Here is a 16179-nt window from a genome sequence, read left to right on the forward strand (position 1 = left end):
ATTTTACCACAATTTAAAAAATTGGGAAACAAAATCTCCTCAAACCCAAAGATTTAAAGAACTAAAAACAAACCAAATAAACAAACAAAAAATCCAAAACATCATCATAGCAGGAAAAACTGAGGACAGTTTTTGCTTCCTAAAAGGAAGATTTAATTGTTTATACTCAATGTCACAACAAAGAAAGACTGAGTTAATGAAAAAGGAAACCTGGCTTGGCTCTGACATTACCTAGCTGGGTAAACTGCTTAATACCTCAATGACTCAGCTAAACAACGTAATGGACTAGCTAATCTCTAAAATCCCTTATAATTAGGAGGGAGAGAGAATTGGAGAAATTTAAACCAATTTAATGTTTGATTATTTAAAAAAATGAAATTAAAAAAAGCTTATAATTCTAAAACCCTACGCTCTAAAAATAAAGTGGCTCTCAAATATATATATAAAAAAGATACATACTCCATAATAGAACAAATGAACGTTAGCTCTTCCAGTAAGCAGCCTAAGGTGATCTCTGAAAATGGTTCGGTATTCGCTTGACCCCAGAAAACCCCACAAAATCATGCAAATCAAGAGGTTCAAATATTCGTGTTCATTTTAAGAACACCCGTGAAACTACTCAGGCCATCAAGGGTATGCATATCCGTAAAGCCACCAAGAATCTGAAGGATGTCACCTTACAGAGCAATGTGTACCATTCAGGCGTTACAATGGTGGAGTTGGTAGGGTGTGCCCAGGCCAAATAGTGGGGTTGGACACAGGGTCAGTGGCCCAAAAAGAGTGCTGAATTTTTGCTGCACATGCTTAAAAATGCAGAGAGTAATGCTGAACCTCAGGGTTTAGATGTAGATTCTCTGGTCATTGAGCATATCCACGTGAACAAAGCACTTTACAGAGCTCATGTTCAGGTTAACCCATATGTGAGCTCCCACTGCCATGTGAAGATGATCCTTACTAAAAAGGAACAAATTGTTCCTGAACCAGAAGAGGAGCCTGCACAGAAGAAAAAGATATTCCAGAAGAAACTGAAGAAACAAAACGTATGGCTCAAGAATAAATTCAGCATAAAATAAATGCAAATAAAAATTTTTTAAAAAAGAAAAAAGAACGAATGAACATTGAAACTATAGTGAGCTAATATTTCTCATCTATTTGATTAGCAAAGCTCAAAAAAATTGCTAATGTTGCATTAGAAAAAGTATGAGAAAATGGGAACTATCATACCTTGCTAGAGGGAATATAAATTGAGGCAATTATATATTTGTACGTGAGAGAATTGAAAAGCATAAAGGTCGTTCTTTTCAGCCTTGATTGTAATACTAATAGACTGAACCTAATGTTAATACCCACTAACAGAGGCCTATTAAATAAATTGTGGTACATCCACATAATTGGATACTACGTGGCCATTAAAACATGGAATGTCTCTTAGAAGAGTATGTATTGTATGCTACTGTTTATATTTTTAAAAAAGTAAAAAAATGTTTATATTTGCCTACATATGCATTATCTATCTCTGGAAGTATTTGCAAGAAATGAACAACACTTGCCTTCATGGAAAGTTTGAACTATGGGGTTGGGAGACAGTGTTGGGAAGGAGACTTCTCACTTGTACCTTTTCCTATCCTTTGGATAAGGAACCACAAGAATGTACTAGCTATTGAAAAAAAATAATTAAAATTTAAATGATAAGTGAAAATCACCCAAAGTCAGTTTCCCTTTAACTCACCAACTATATTAAGGTTAAAAATATTGTAATTTTGGTTTCAAATGTCTAGACATTAGTACAAAATTTTAATACTAGGAACAAAGGGACAAACCTGAAATATGGCACATCATGTTGTGGCTGAGATATCTGACCTTCATTTATTTCAAGCGATAAGACTTCTTTTACTGGAAGGCCACTTAGATTTTTAGTAGTAGCTTCATCTTGATCTAAGACATGCTCTAGACATTAAAAAAAAAAATTACATATAAATTTTAAAGCAGCAATTCCTAAAATAATATCCCCCACAAAAAGAAAACATTTTTAAAAATACTTCAAATTTTTTCAATGTTGAATTTTATTTTGTTTTTCTTTTTGGTGGCTGGCTGGTAAGGGTATCAGAACCCTTGACCTTATTGCTACCAGCACCACACTCTAACCAAGTGAGATAACCAGTCAGCCCTGAATTTTTAAATTTTATTTCTGCCTCAATCGTTTTATTTACCATATTTCCTGTAAAATAGCTCTCAATATTTTTCATTTCTTCAAATTTACATTTATTTCCCCTTTCTTCTAGTCTGTATTTGTTCCAATTCTTTCTCTCCAGATTTCTTTACCCATGCTTTTTTATCTTTTCTGAACCTGAGGTCACACTCCAAAACTATATGGTGACAAAGAGTTCTAAACAAATCTCTTGTAAGTCATAATCCAGAAAAGTAAGTAAAAACTTAATTAAGATACTATACCTTCCTTCCAAACTGTTAGAGAACCCAAAGGACATTGTAATTTATTTGAATCTTGCTGTACTGTCCTGGTAGAGTAAGTTTCACGTTTTTGTGCCAAAATTTCTTTTGTTGCTTCTTGAGTCTTATCACTAATAACAATAGCAAAAATATACTTCATTAAATGTGAATTCCACATATCTAATTGAGGGGTTTCAAAATAGTGTTGTTTTTTAAAAACGTGGGGTAAAATAGAAATGTTTCTGTTTTTAAAAAAATATGTTTATTCTGGAAGGGAAAATATATAAACACCTATAGTGAGAATGTCTACTAATTAATTGTAATAAGATTCAAAGATTTTAAAGATCTCTTAATGGAACATAAGCACTTAATAGTCTTGAATGCTGCTAAGCATTTTCTAATATATTTGCTGTCAGCCAGTCTTTGCAAAACAAACTTGGATTTTCTTTTAAAGATTCCAGCTGATTTTTCCCCCACTTCACAAGTTAATCATTTTTGTCTTTTGATGTAGTTTTTCCAAATTAATAGTCAGACAGAAAAAAAAGAAAGAAAGAAAGAAAAAAAAAAGCTATATCTGAGCTATGGTATTAATAGCAATTTTTTTTTTTGAAAAACTTATTTCCAAGTGTTATAATTAAGTCACTTATGTAAAAAAAAAAACACACAAATTGTCAGGTCTAAATAATGATAATAACAATACATAGGAAATATCACAGTTCACTAACTAAATAATAACTTTTTAAAAGCACAGGCCAAATCTAAGAAAGATATTTGTTACCCATCTTAGCAAGGAACTCATTAAGATATTCTTACACTTCTGTTTTTAAAGTGGTCCAGGAATAACTGGGTGTCAAGAAAGCATCAGCACTTCTGGGAGTCATGGGTGTTACTTGATAGGTCTTCAGACCATCCAGTGGCTGAAACATAAAATCTTCAGGTGCGAAGGAATTCTTCCCTTTCATTTTTGCAGTATTTGTCCTTGGTAAGTTTTCCATTTTTGATAAGACTCCATCTGGATCCATTCTATGTGTTGTCCTATTTTGTGATTCAAAAGTATTTTCTTCACTATCAATTTTACAAGAAATTACCTGGATATAAGTAAACAGAGTAAAGTAAGAATTTCTCTTCTAAGGATACATTCGACCAATTTTTACAGGTCTGAAAATGTGACAATTGAAATATATGTCCCACACATACTTTGAGAGATAAAAACAAATACAATGAAATGTACACATGGAATCAAAGGATCAGATACACTAGAATATTGCTATGATCCTGGATCAGAGAGAACCAATCTTTATTAAAGGACTAAATAATACGTTTTAGGTGATTACAACAGATTAAAATACAGTGATGTGCCACATAATGACATTTCAGTCAACAACAGACTGCATATACAATGGTGATCCTATAAGATTATAATGGCTATACCATATAGCCTAGGTGTGTAGTAGGCTATACCATCTAGATTTGTAAGCACACTTTATGATGTTTGCAGAATGACAAAAATCACCTGAACAATGCATTTCTCAGACTGTATCCCCAATGTTAAGCAATGCATGACTGCATATGAAAACTAAGATGGAAAAATTTACTCAATTAACAATATATACCTTTTTACTTAAATTACATTGATAATTACAATGGTTTGAGAATCAGAAATCTAACGTTTTAGTGGATGACTACTATTGTAAGGACCCAATCCTTTTTTAAAATAACCTTAATTATAAAAAACCTGATCACAAGAGCAATATTTTTCAGTGTGACACACAAGATTAATCACATTACATATGAAGCATATTTTCTTTTCCAAGTCAATTTAATTGTTAGTTGGTATTTAAACATAATTTTCAGAGGTTTCTAAGTTTCTGATTGTTAATGAGATAAAAACTCAAACCAGCATATTTCGATCTGGACAGGAGTTTAAGTGGCAACACTGTCCCTGAGGCCCTCATGGCAGTGAAAGTAAAAATTAGTGGTAACTGTCAAGGGAAAAATAAATCTCAAGCCATGAGGTCTAGCTGCTTTGTCTGTGAAGATTTACCCTCTATTGCTTTTCCTGGAGAATCTATATTTGATTTTTAGTAAGAATCTAGGCAGGTAACTCACTTCTTAGCATAACTTTTTTTTTTTTTTTTTTTTATGGTTAAGGAATTGTACCATGAATTATAGACCAAGCAACTGGGTCCTCAAAATGGTGCTTCTTTTTTGAAGACCTTATTAGACACTATGCTAGATGCTGTCAGAAACATTAGCATATTTACTTATTGGCAAATGTATAGGTTTTAGAGATACAAAGACAAACTGCTTATTTAATTCTTTTTTTTTTTTTTTTTTTTTTTCGTTTTTTCGTGACTGGCACTCAGCCAGTGAGTGCACTGGTCAACCTTATATAGGATCCGAACCCGCGGCGGGAGCGTCGCCACGCTCCCAGCGCAGCACTCTACCGAGTGCGCCACGGGCTCGGCCCTGCTTATTTAATTCTTAAAACTGCTCTATGTAGGTATTCCATGTTACAGATAGGAAAACAACCTCATAAATTATATAACTTGCCCAAGGTTATGAAGCTAATTGGAAGCAGAGACAATATTGAAACCCAGGCCTAACTGAATCCAAAGGCAATGCATTTCACCCTACTCCGTCCTATCTCTTAGCTAATTCCCACAAAAGGTTTCCCTCAGCTGAGTTTTTTTTTTTCTTCATCTTCCATTAACCAAATTCTGCTTTCTCTCCCCTATAAAACTCTTATAATAAGATGCCTAAAAACAATCACCACAGTAAATTCTCTTGAAACTTTCCTGTGATTAAAGAGCTTTTTCTTTTTTTCAAGAGTTTTTAACACATGTAGTTTAACCTCTTGAAGCAGTTCTGATGCTTAATGTCAACTTTATGAAAGTAGCAGTGAGATTTTCAAAACATTTAGATAAACAGATGTTTATACTCTACCTTGTCAGGTTTTGTTTCTATCTTTGTGGCTGGTCTTCCATTATTTGGTGCCTTGCTTTCTTGTTCATCATCTAAAACAAAAATGAAATAAGACATCCATTTGACTAGATAGAAAACGCTACATTAAAAGTACTCGGTAAGTTTGGATCCCCATACTGGCCAGCCATTAAAAAAAAAAAGAAAAAGAAAAAAAGTACCAGGTAATTTGGAAAAGGAAAAGGCGATATTAGGAAAATAATAGGAATGTCTGTCTTGAAGGATTTTTATGATCAAAAGCCATATTATAAAATGGGATAAAAACAAAATTTCTTGACAACTATAGGCCATCTGTTTTCAAAAGAAAACAAAGGTATTTTACCTTTTTCCTCTGAATACCAAACACAAGCATACTTCGAAAAGTTCAGATTCATATTATCTTTTAATTCTATTTTTCCATGAACTTTTTGAAGTACTCTCGTACATATTTATTATATATAATTAGGAAAATACAGAAAAGCACAAAGAAACCTCCCTTCTCCACCGAATCACCCAAGATTCCATTACTCAGGTGATACTTTAGGGTGTGTTCAGGGATTGACCTGTCTTTCTTTGCCCACTTAATATATCATGAACTCATGTTGTTAAGTGTTCTTTTACAATATTGTTCTTTTCTTTTTTATTTTTTTGGTGCCATGTCTTGGATTCCAACTGAGGTTCCTGCAAGCACTACCACATTATTCTTAATAGCCACATTGTATTCCACCAAATGAATAAATTGTGATTTATTTGAGCCAGTAATTTTTCACTTTGAAGCACTGCTTATACTAATTCGGGTGCTTCAACATTTGAGCACCCACTGTGTGCTAACTACATGTCGGGACTTGGAACCTACCTGAAGGAAGTGGAATCTCCCATTTCTTCTTTTCCTACTCAAAGAAGTACATGCTGATTTTAAAAACTGAACAAAAAACCTCAAGAAACGAAAAATTCTAGTTTAGTCATCAATCAAGAAATAGTTCTTACCATTAGTAGCTCTTGTGACTGCCTTTCTTGTAGATGGGACTGTTCTGAGAATCTGCTTTGCTGCTTGAGTAGCTGATCGAGTCATTCTCACTGCTGTGGGCATTACAGGCTGTACAACTGTGGGAAAATATCAAATCAAATGTTCTTTGTAATTATTAATTGTTGCTATGGTAGCATCAGAGCTTACAGTAATTGCTAATATTCCTACCTTTTTTTTCCTTGTCAAACACTTTCTTTTCAGAAGTTTGTCTTTGATCAGGTCGGATTGCTCGAACATCACTCCCATTATCAATCTATTTAAGAGATTAGGTGTTACGTGATTTAACTGCATAATGAATCAAACAACCACATTTTTAATCTGTAAATTGACCCCCCATCTGAAATCTGACAATTATAAATAACCTGACAAAAAAATCTACCTCTCCAAATACAATGAGATAAAGAAAAAGTTTTCCATTATATAAATTTCCTTCCATCCTTTTTTTTTTAAAGAATCACAGAATTTAGAAAATGCTAATAACCTAAGCTATTAAAAATAGCTGACTATATAATCTTCTGAGGGTCCTTAAACATGCCAGGCATGCTTTCACTTCAAGACCTTTGAACCTTGCCTAGAAAATTCTTCTCCTGGATAGAAAGCTCTTTCCTACATTTCACTCCTCCACTTCCTTAAAGACTTCACTCAAAATGCTACCATCTCAGTGAGGCCTCCCCTGACTGCCCCAATCAAAATTGTACCTCACACCTACTTCTAGTACTCCCCATCTCCCTTCCTTTTTTTCTCTTCCATAATACTTATGACAATCTGACATACTACATATTTATTTTCTTACTGCCTGTCTTACATGTAAGTTCCATGAAGGCAGAAAATTTTGTTTGTTTTGTTCACTGCTGTATCCCAGAGCCTAGAATCGTGCCTAGAATCATGGTAGCAAATCAAAATCTATTGAATATGTGAAACTTAGCTGACTCATCTGATAAACAGGCTTGCTATTTCCTTTCCCTCCTTGCTCATTTCACTTAGTAACCCTTCTCATACTTCTATCTATAACAGTATTTTGAAGACCCATAAGTTTGTAACACCCAACCTATGTGCTTTCCACCTCTATCTGCATTTCATGGTGACTTGAAATGCATAATAGGAGCCCAGTAAACAAAAAAAGAGTGTGTCACAAAGTTTGGTACATATCTCATAAAGGATGTTTGGGCAAAGAATATTTCAAGTGAAAATTTCCTTAGCATTTAGCCAAAAACTGATCTGTGTCACCATACCAATAACAGTGATTTTGGTACCTGTCAACTCTAGGAAATTGATCATTATGTTTGAATCTGATTATTAGATTAAAAATAAATTTATTTACTCTGAGAAAAAAAAAGCACAGTTTGTCATTTTAGTAACAATTATCTGCTATCAACTATACCTTAGCCTGTTGCATTTGGTCTTTGGCCTTTGACCTTGTAATCCGTACAGAAGATGGAATAGCCTTAAAAGAGTCAAAAGAAGATAAAGTAAGAGAAATGAACTGGCAAACAAGTTTACTTTCATATCTCATTATGAAATAAAGTTCCCATTTTAAAGTTAAATTTTACCCTTAATCATTATGGCAAAAAGATACCTGCTAAGTTAAATTCCTACCTTTTCTGGTTTTGGTTTGACTTAAATTAAGTTTAAAATAGATGTTTATATATATATAAAATACTTTTAATTTCTCAAATTAAAAAAAATCAAAGTTTTGTAAATTAAGTTTAAGTTAATAACTGTAAAACTTACTAACATTCTCGGTGAGGAGAGGAAATTTCAAATCATTATTTTCCAGGTATTAGAATCCTCATTAATATGATTAGTTAAAAATATTTGGGAAGGGGATAGATGAGCAGACTAGAGTATTAGGATCTTTCATTTTCTATTTATAAAAAGGTATTTTACAGCTTACTTTCCTAGTTTTAACAATTTGCTTTCAAATCTCATGATTATACACTTGTCCACTGTGAAAAGAGACTTGATCAAAAAATGTGGGGAAAAAATCTAGCAAGAGAAAGACTGATTAAAAAGTGATAAGATATTGACTAACTGCAAAATTCCTTAAGAAGCATAAACACAGCCTTCTCTAGATAAGGAGTCATTTTCTTCTCCAAATCTCAGCAAAAACCTAGTCCTAAGAAAACTAGGCTTTCCTCTAGAGTTGCATAAAGAATGCAAAATTCAGCAATGGCTACTAAGGAGAACAAAAAACAATTTTTGGTGAATGTTGTAACTTAACACAATGATTTGCCTCTTTTCCTGCCTTCATATAACCCTTTTAAATAGTTTTTTTATAGTTTAAACCAATGATTGGCATCTTACATATTCTTGAAAAGGCAGCTTAAATCTAATACTTTCCAGGGTCGTCTTTGTTATCCCTCCAGCCAAAAACAATCTCTCCCTCCTCTAATATATATAGAATGTTTATCTATATCTTTCCACCTTGAACTATATCCTATTAGTTTTGGTCTCTTGCTAAGGCGGTACACAAATAAATAATCGAAGATCTGTCAAATGAATTCATGAGGCCCAGAAAAATAGGCCTTTATATCATTCAATTCTTATTTAAATCAGGGATGCATATACAGTCAATGAGATCTTTTAAATATATTATCTAAAATGAGATCTTTTATAAATATCTTTAAAACAGCAAATCATTAGTGACTACGTAATTTACAATCCAACTGCATCTGTTCAAACTTCATCCCTCTTGACTCACTGATCATGCTCTTCTTTAGATTATGCCTCCTTTAGCTTCTATCGTTTTAGTTCTCCTAACACTCTGACCAGTCCTTCTCAGCCTGATACCTGACTTCTGCCTGCCTGAAGGTGTTCTCTGGACCCCACTCATTTTCATAATTTTATGTATACCTTTTTGGAGTGGTCTCATATAGTCCTACAGTTTAAATGTCCACCCACATTCCCAATATCATACCCTAAATCCACACCTTAGCACCAATCTCTATCCTGCTTTCCAAATTTTTATTCCCAATTGCCTGATGGCCCAAACAAGTTTTTTTTTGTTTTTAAAGGTAATTAATGTGCACCCATTTAAGCCTGTTCCTTTTCTTTTCTTTCTCATCTCTTTTAGTAGGAGCATAATTTGTATGATTGCTCAAACTAATAGCTCCAGAATCATCTTATCTCTGACTCTTCAATTTCCTTCACCTCTCACCACCTACTTGGTCCAATTTTGTCAAATATATCTCTTAAGATGTCTTACCTACTTCTTCCTTTTTAAAACCACTGCCCCAATCTGCTTATCTCAGCTCATCTATTCTATTACAATAGTCTCATAGCCAGTCTTCCTATCTATAAATGCTTCCCTTTCCGGACTATAATCTGTAAAGCCAGAGTAATCTTCCTGAATTACTAATTTGATAATGACACTACCTCATTTATAAACTTCCCTTGACTCTCCATAACCTATGGCATAAATCCTAGGTCATTTGGTATAGCATCATTCAGCCTGACTCTACCCACTTTCCTAGTTTTATCTTATCTCCACTTACCTATAGCTATTGAAGAGACCTGATTTTCATTCTTCTGAGCTACTATTATGTCATTCCTATCAACTAGTTAAGTGAATAAAGGGACTAAGGGGTAGGCATTATTTTAGTCATTTAGTCCCTTAAAGAAAATTTCAAATAAAAGGAACTATTCCTTTATATCAAGTTAAGATAATAAATGTACCTTTTTTGGCTCAGCTTTCATGGCTTTCTGGTTCGATAAAAGAAAACAAGGCATATCAGGTCTATAAAGACCCACTTTAAATATTCCTCGTTTAGCTTTTTCTCTCTGCTCTTTCAATTTTTGAAGTTGCTTTTCTTCTTTGTATTTTTGAAGCATTTGTTTTCGTTGATTACCTAGAACAGTTTTCATTGACCCTAAGCAGAAAACAAAACAACACAGTATATAAAACATTTCAGATAAAAAGTTATGCAAATGTCTAAAAAATCATTTTTGTCTAGCTTCAACTGCTGCTAAGAAATGCTTCTAATAACTTAATTTCTTAGCACTCTAACCAGTTATTTCAATCCCTAGTCTTTTTAAATTTCTATTCCTTTTGCCTTTGCTTGTTCATGTATTTATTAACTGCTTGCTATGTACTAGGAATGTATTACTTCACTTCTAAGTTAATTAACTTGTATGATAGCAAGCCTCTACATTGACCTCTAGGGAGTCTCACCTCCTGGTTTTCATGCTCTTGTGTTGTCCCATTGAATAGTACTGTTCTATATAACCAAGAAAGTGTTATGGAAATGATGGAGTATGACTTCCAAGATTGGCAGTTTTTGCTTTGCTCTTTCTTGGATCACTTGCACTAGGGGAAGCCAGTGGCTATGTGGAGGCTTAAAGAGACTTAAACAACCCTATAGAGGTGTTCAAATGACAAAGAACTAAGTCCTCCTGCCAAAAGCCAGCATCAATATGCTGGTCATGTGAGTTAGTCACCTTGGAAGCAGATCCTCCAGTCTCAGTCAAGCCTTCCCATGCATCTCTGGATGATATCTTGATTGCTACCTTCAGAACTACCTAGCTAAGCCACATCCAAATTCCTGATCCACAACCAGCCCAGCGAAGACCACCAAGCAGCTACAGGAGGTGCCCTGGGCTCTCCCGAGCTGGAGCAGCGGAGGGGCCCTGGGCCTCGCTCCCCCCCCCCCCCCCAAGCAGCCCAGTGACGACCAGCAAGCCTCAGCAAGAAGGGCCCCAGGTTCCTGAGCTGGGATGGTGGAGATCGAGGGCTACTGCCACACCCCCTTGACATCAGCATCCAACCCAGCAATAACCAAGCCACCACTGGTGTTACAGGAAGGAGCCGCCAATGAGACACAGTCACTCAGAGAGAAGGGAAAGTCAGATATTTTATTGCCAGAAGCTTCAGGGGAATTTGTGTTCCAAATCCTGAGCAAACAAATGTAAGGAGAACTAGCCTTAAATATTCTTTTTGAGTAAGTAAGCAGCAAGCATTTCTATTGGCTCTTTTGCTTGTCTTTAGGCGGAGTCCCCCATATCAGGGGTCTTAAGCAAGTAGTTATTTTGGGTAAGGGGCTGATCACAGCTGGCCCAACCATTTTACAGCTGGGCACAACAACAGGAAGCATGGTCAAGGAGTGAGACTGTTTCCAAACAGTGAGTACATGGTTTTGAGTAAGGGTCTTTATCACACCTGGGCGCAAGGGCAGGAAGTATGGTTACTTGAGGAGGGGTCTGCTTTAGAGAGCAACTCGGTCTCTCATCTACTCAGGAAAGAGCTAGCAGGCTGTGGTTTTTTGTTAAAACAAGAACAAGCTTGTGACCCCAGAACTACAGAATGCAGAAATGCAGTTAGCTGTTTAACCCTTGACACACTCCAGATAAAACTCACATACAGGCAAATATTAACTAACACAATTAAATCAAAGGTAAAAACAAGGATGTAAATAAAGGGTAGGACAAGGAATCCAGCCATTACATGGGAAGCCCACGGGTCTCCCCTGTGGGAATGTAGGGGGTGCCACAGGCCTCAGTCCAACCCCTCCTCCTCCCTCCCTCTTCCATCACATTTCCTTCCCCTTTCCCCTCCCCCTTTCCCTCCCAACTGTTCTACAACATCATAGAATGTAAAAAAACAATATTAATAAAATTAAAACAAAAAACAAATTCCTGATCCACAAAAATTGTGTGAAATAAATGTTTACTGTTGTTTTAAGCCACTAAGTTTTGGGGTAACTAATCCAATCACGGATGTTATTTATTATAATAGATGCACTCCATTCCTTCTCACCTAGGACATTCTTCTAGCAATATACCCTCTTGCTCACCTGTTTTTTCCTCTCTACTGGACTGTTGCCATCATGAAGTTATAAATATGTAATAATTTCTTCCAACCTACATCCTCATCTAGCTACTTGCCTCATTTCTCTAGCCCTAGTTAAGGCAAAATTCTCTGAGAGAATTATCTATGTCCCTATATCCAATTCTCTTTACATCCTCCCTTAATTTTTTCAAAATTATGAAAAATTTCAAATATACACACAAGCAGAATATAATGAACCCCCATATACCTATCACCCAGATTCAACAATTATGACATTTTGCTGCACTTGTTTTTAAAAAAACAAATTCTACTGACAAGGTCTCATCCCTAAATATTTTAGTATGCACCTCCAGAAAGTAAAGACATTTCCTTGGATAACCGCAATACCAGTATCACACCTAACAAAATGAGCAGTAATTAATTCCCTGTTATCACCTATTACAGGGTCCAGATTTAAACTTCTCTGTTTCAAAGAAGTCTTTTTTTTAAACCATTGGTTTACTCAAATCAGGAACCAAGCAAAATCTACACATTTTATTTGGATGTCTTTTAAATCTCTTCATCTAAAACAGATCTTCCTCCCTACCCTTCTTTTCATTCCATGCCTCTTTGACAAAAGACAGTCAGTTGTCCTACTAAATGTCCTGCACTCTGTATATATTTGCATATTTGCTTTTTCATGTTTTTTACTCACTCCTCTTGCCTCCATGTTTTCTATAAATTGGAAATTATATCTAAGGGTTTGATTAGATTCAAATTTAACTTTTGGGGCAAGAATATGTCCTAGGTGGTGCTGCCGTTTTCTCTTGAGCCCTCTCAATCTGGCTTTCACTCCCTGAACATCACTCTACCAAAACTACTCATCAAGATCACTGACCTCCACAGTGGAGAAGTTCAAACCCTCACTTCTAATATTACTCGACCTAACAAGCAGTAGTGACTGACATAGTTAATCAGTCTCTTCTTCTTGATATAAATTTCTTCACTTGGTTTCCAGGATATCACATTCTTCTGGTTGACCTCTTACTTTACTTTGCGCTGCTCCTCAGTTCTTTGCTAGTTCCCCCTCATGTCCTTGCCCTCTAAATGTTGGAGTGCTCACCCCTTTGCTTTCCTTTTTCCACACCAGAACTTTGGATAATCACATATAGTCTTACAGTTTCAAACACCATGTATATGTTGATAACTCCTGAGTTTTCATCTCTAGCTCAGACTTTCCCCCAACTCACCTTGTACACCCAACTAACTTTTCATCATCTCTCCTTACATGTCTAGTACACATTGCAAATTTAATATGCCCAATATGAACTCTTACCACATCCCCCAAACACTTTTCTCCCTCAGTCTTTCACAATTTAATAAATGGCCACTGCATACTTTCAGTTTTCAGGCTAAAAACCTTAAACTTGTCCTGAGTTATCTTTCTTTCTCAATCACACATCCAATGCATCAGGAAATCCTGTTGGTTCAACCTTCAAAATATATCCAGAATGCAACCACTTGTCTTTTCTGCTACCACCCTGATCAACCACCAACTAAATGATTGCAATAGTCTCCTAACTGCTCTCCCAGAGGCCATGCCTGCCACTCTACAATCTATTCTCAACATAGCAGCTAAAGTGATCCTTTTAAAACATAAATCAGACTATAGAAACACCCATTAATCCATTAATGGCTTCTCATTTCACTCAGAGTAAAAGCCAATGTCCTTATAATGATGGTACTCAGGCCTCTGTGGGATCTAGATTCATGTTCATTCTTTTCTAGCCATGGTTGCCTACTTGCTCTCTCTGGAACATACCAGGCCCACTCCCACCTCTAAGCCTCTGCAAATGGGAAATAAACAGGATATTTTAATAGCATGTAGACCTGGTCAGATTTTCACTTCAGAGATTTTGGTTGAGGAACGGAGGGAACATTTGAGAGGATGAGAGGAGAGGCAAAGCCATGACCTAGGAGGCAGTAACATCACCTCTTTTCATACTTAAAAATGTTTGGTTCTTTCTTTAAAGGCCATCCCATATCATTCTATAAAACCCCCGTTTTCATTTCCTCCCAACTCCTTAGAGATGTTATTCTTTTCTCTCTTCCCTCAACTATCAGCCCATTTCCTTTGACCTTCAAACATACACTGATCACCTCATCTAAAAAACAAAAGAAACTCACAATGCTTTGGTTTAATTCTATTCTCTCATTTTTCTTCAGAATCACAAAAATGATAAATCTGCCAGAAACCTTTTAGCCCAAATCCCTCTTTTACAGAACAATTTAAGCTCAAATACATTGAGTGTCCTGTATGTGCCAAGTATTACACGAGTTCTAGAAAATAAAATTGAAGCAGTGAACAGTTAAATAACTTGACACCTCATTTCTTTCTCTACAAAACGTCTAAAAATACTTGATCTTTCTGCCATTCACCATTTATCCTTGCTTTGTTTCACTGCTGCTATATAAACACAACTAAATAGGAGTCCAGTGATGACTCTTGATTAAATACAAGTCAATTCTCAGTTCTCTTACTCCTTCTCTGTAGCATCTCTTGCCTTCTAAGACATTCTATTTTTATCTTTTTCTGAGATTATTCCTTTCTTCTTTAATTGGTTCTTTCCTTCCTAATGGTCCCAAATCCTTCTGGGCAAACTGCAAGGATGAATTCTGTTCTTTTCTCTAATGTTTCCATTGGCAAAGTATTCTTACTTCAAGGATTCTTTCATCATTCTATATTTATGTTTCTTATTAGTTTATCTTGTCAACACTTATCTTACCTAAGCTCCAGAAGAACTTTAGAAGTCCTATAAGATAATACAGATAATAAAGTGCTATAATACTCCATAGGTGAATGGCTTTAGCTTAGCTAGGGACCTTCACAGCCTTTACCTTAAATAAACAGTATTTAGTTGTAGAAAACTCCAAGTTATTTAGAATGGTATCTCAAAACACCATTCTGCTCACCAGGGGTTTTTTGGTTTTGCTTTTTTTTTTATTCACAGGCATTAAACCAACTTTTATTCACTCTTCAAAGTACTTAAAATTACAATAGACCTTTACTTACTTGGCTTAACATTGGCCTTTTCTGGAACAAGCTCTTGAGATGTCTCATCTAATTCAACAAGAATTCTACCTTCCACGGTTGGAATGTTGACATCTTTCAAACCAAAATGTCTATTTCGTTCATATTCCTTATGTCTGTTTTCTTTCTGAGACAGTGATTTCCTATGAGCAATTTTAGTTCTAATCATGTCCGTACTTAAATCCTTTCTGTGTCGACTGGCAAAATGTGATGAAGACATCCTGCCAGGGAAAAGAGATAGAAACCAACTTACACAAATTTTTATTATTTAAAAAATTAAGATTCCAGTTCATCTCCTGTCCCACCTTAGAGACTTCTGAAATAAAAACATTAAAATGCACGATGAAATGAATATGTAACACTGAAGAGTGGGAAGGAGGTTAACAGAGAACAAGACACTACAACCTATTTTGGGGTTCTAAATAGGAACTTACTTGACAGATGAAGTGAAGCCCAAGAAGCTATAGTCCAGAACACAGAAAATAGGATCTGGGCTTACCATAGAGAACAATACAAAAAGAAGAATGCGGGCATTATTTAAAAAAAAAAAAAAAAAAAGAGTGTGAAGTAAAGTTGAAAAGAGGAAAGTAAGTGTAGTACTATATAAAGAATAGTTTCCTTAATCTTCCCCTGGTGATGAATGCAGGCAGCCTAGCATTTCCTGTTCAGCTAAAACCAAAAACAAAACACAGGACATACCTATTAGACACATAGGAATAATACACAGACAGTTGGATAGAGATGCATAGAGCAAGGCATGTGGGAAGGGGTGTGGAGCTTCCATGTCCTCTTTGGGCACGACACCCTCCAGGAACCTCCATGCGCTCAATTATCTGGAAACTCCTCAAACTCAGTCTTTTTGGGTTTTATGGAAGGCAATTTTACATA

At 35.5% G+C, this 16179-nt stretch overlaps 1 protein-coding gene across 1 annotated transcript in view; it reads right to left on the minus strand.

The window, feature by feature from the left end:
* Positions 1 to 15511, minus strand: part of DLGAP5 (DLG associated protein 5) — a 39370-nt gene extending 23859 nt beyond the window's left edge. Inside the window, exons 1-9 of the mRNA XM_063090864.1 lie at positions 15274 to 15511; positions 10112 to 10305; positions 7818 to 7880; positions 6605 to 6689; positions 6397 to 6513; positions 5395 to 5465; positions 3262 to 3536; positions 2452 to 2579; positions 1821 to 1947 (exon numbers count right to left, since the gene is read on the minus strand). Of these exons, the coding sequence (XP_062946934.1) occupies positions 1821 to 1947; positions 2452 to 2579; positions 3262 to 3536; positions 5395 to 5465; positions 6397 to 6513; positions 6605 to 6689; positions 7818 to 7880; positions 10112 to 10305; positions 15274 to 15511 (1298 nt within the window). The remainder of the gene's footprint in view (positions 1 to 1820; positions 1948 to 2451; positions 2580 to 3261; positions 3537 to 5394; positions 5466 to 6396; positions 6514 to 6604; positions 6690 to 7817; positions 7881 to 10111; positions 10306 to 15273) is intronic.
* Positions 15512 to 16179: the final 668 nt, after the last annotated feature.

Source organism: Cynocephalus volans, chromosome 3 (genome assembly GCF_027409185.1).
Source record: "Cynocephalus volans isolate mCynVol1 chromosome 3, mCynVol1.pri, whole genome shotgun sequence".
NCBI classification, from domain to species: Eukaryota; Metazoa; Chordata; class Mammalia; order Dermoptera; family Cynocephalidae; genus Cynocephalus; species Cynocephalus volans.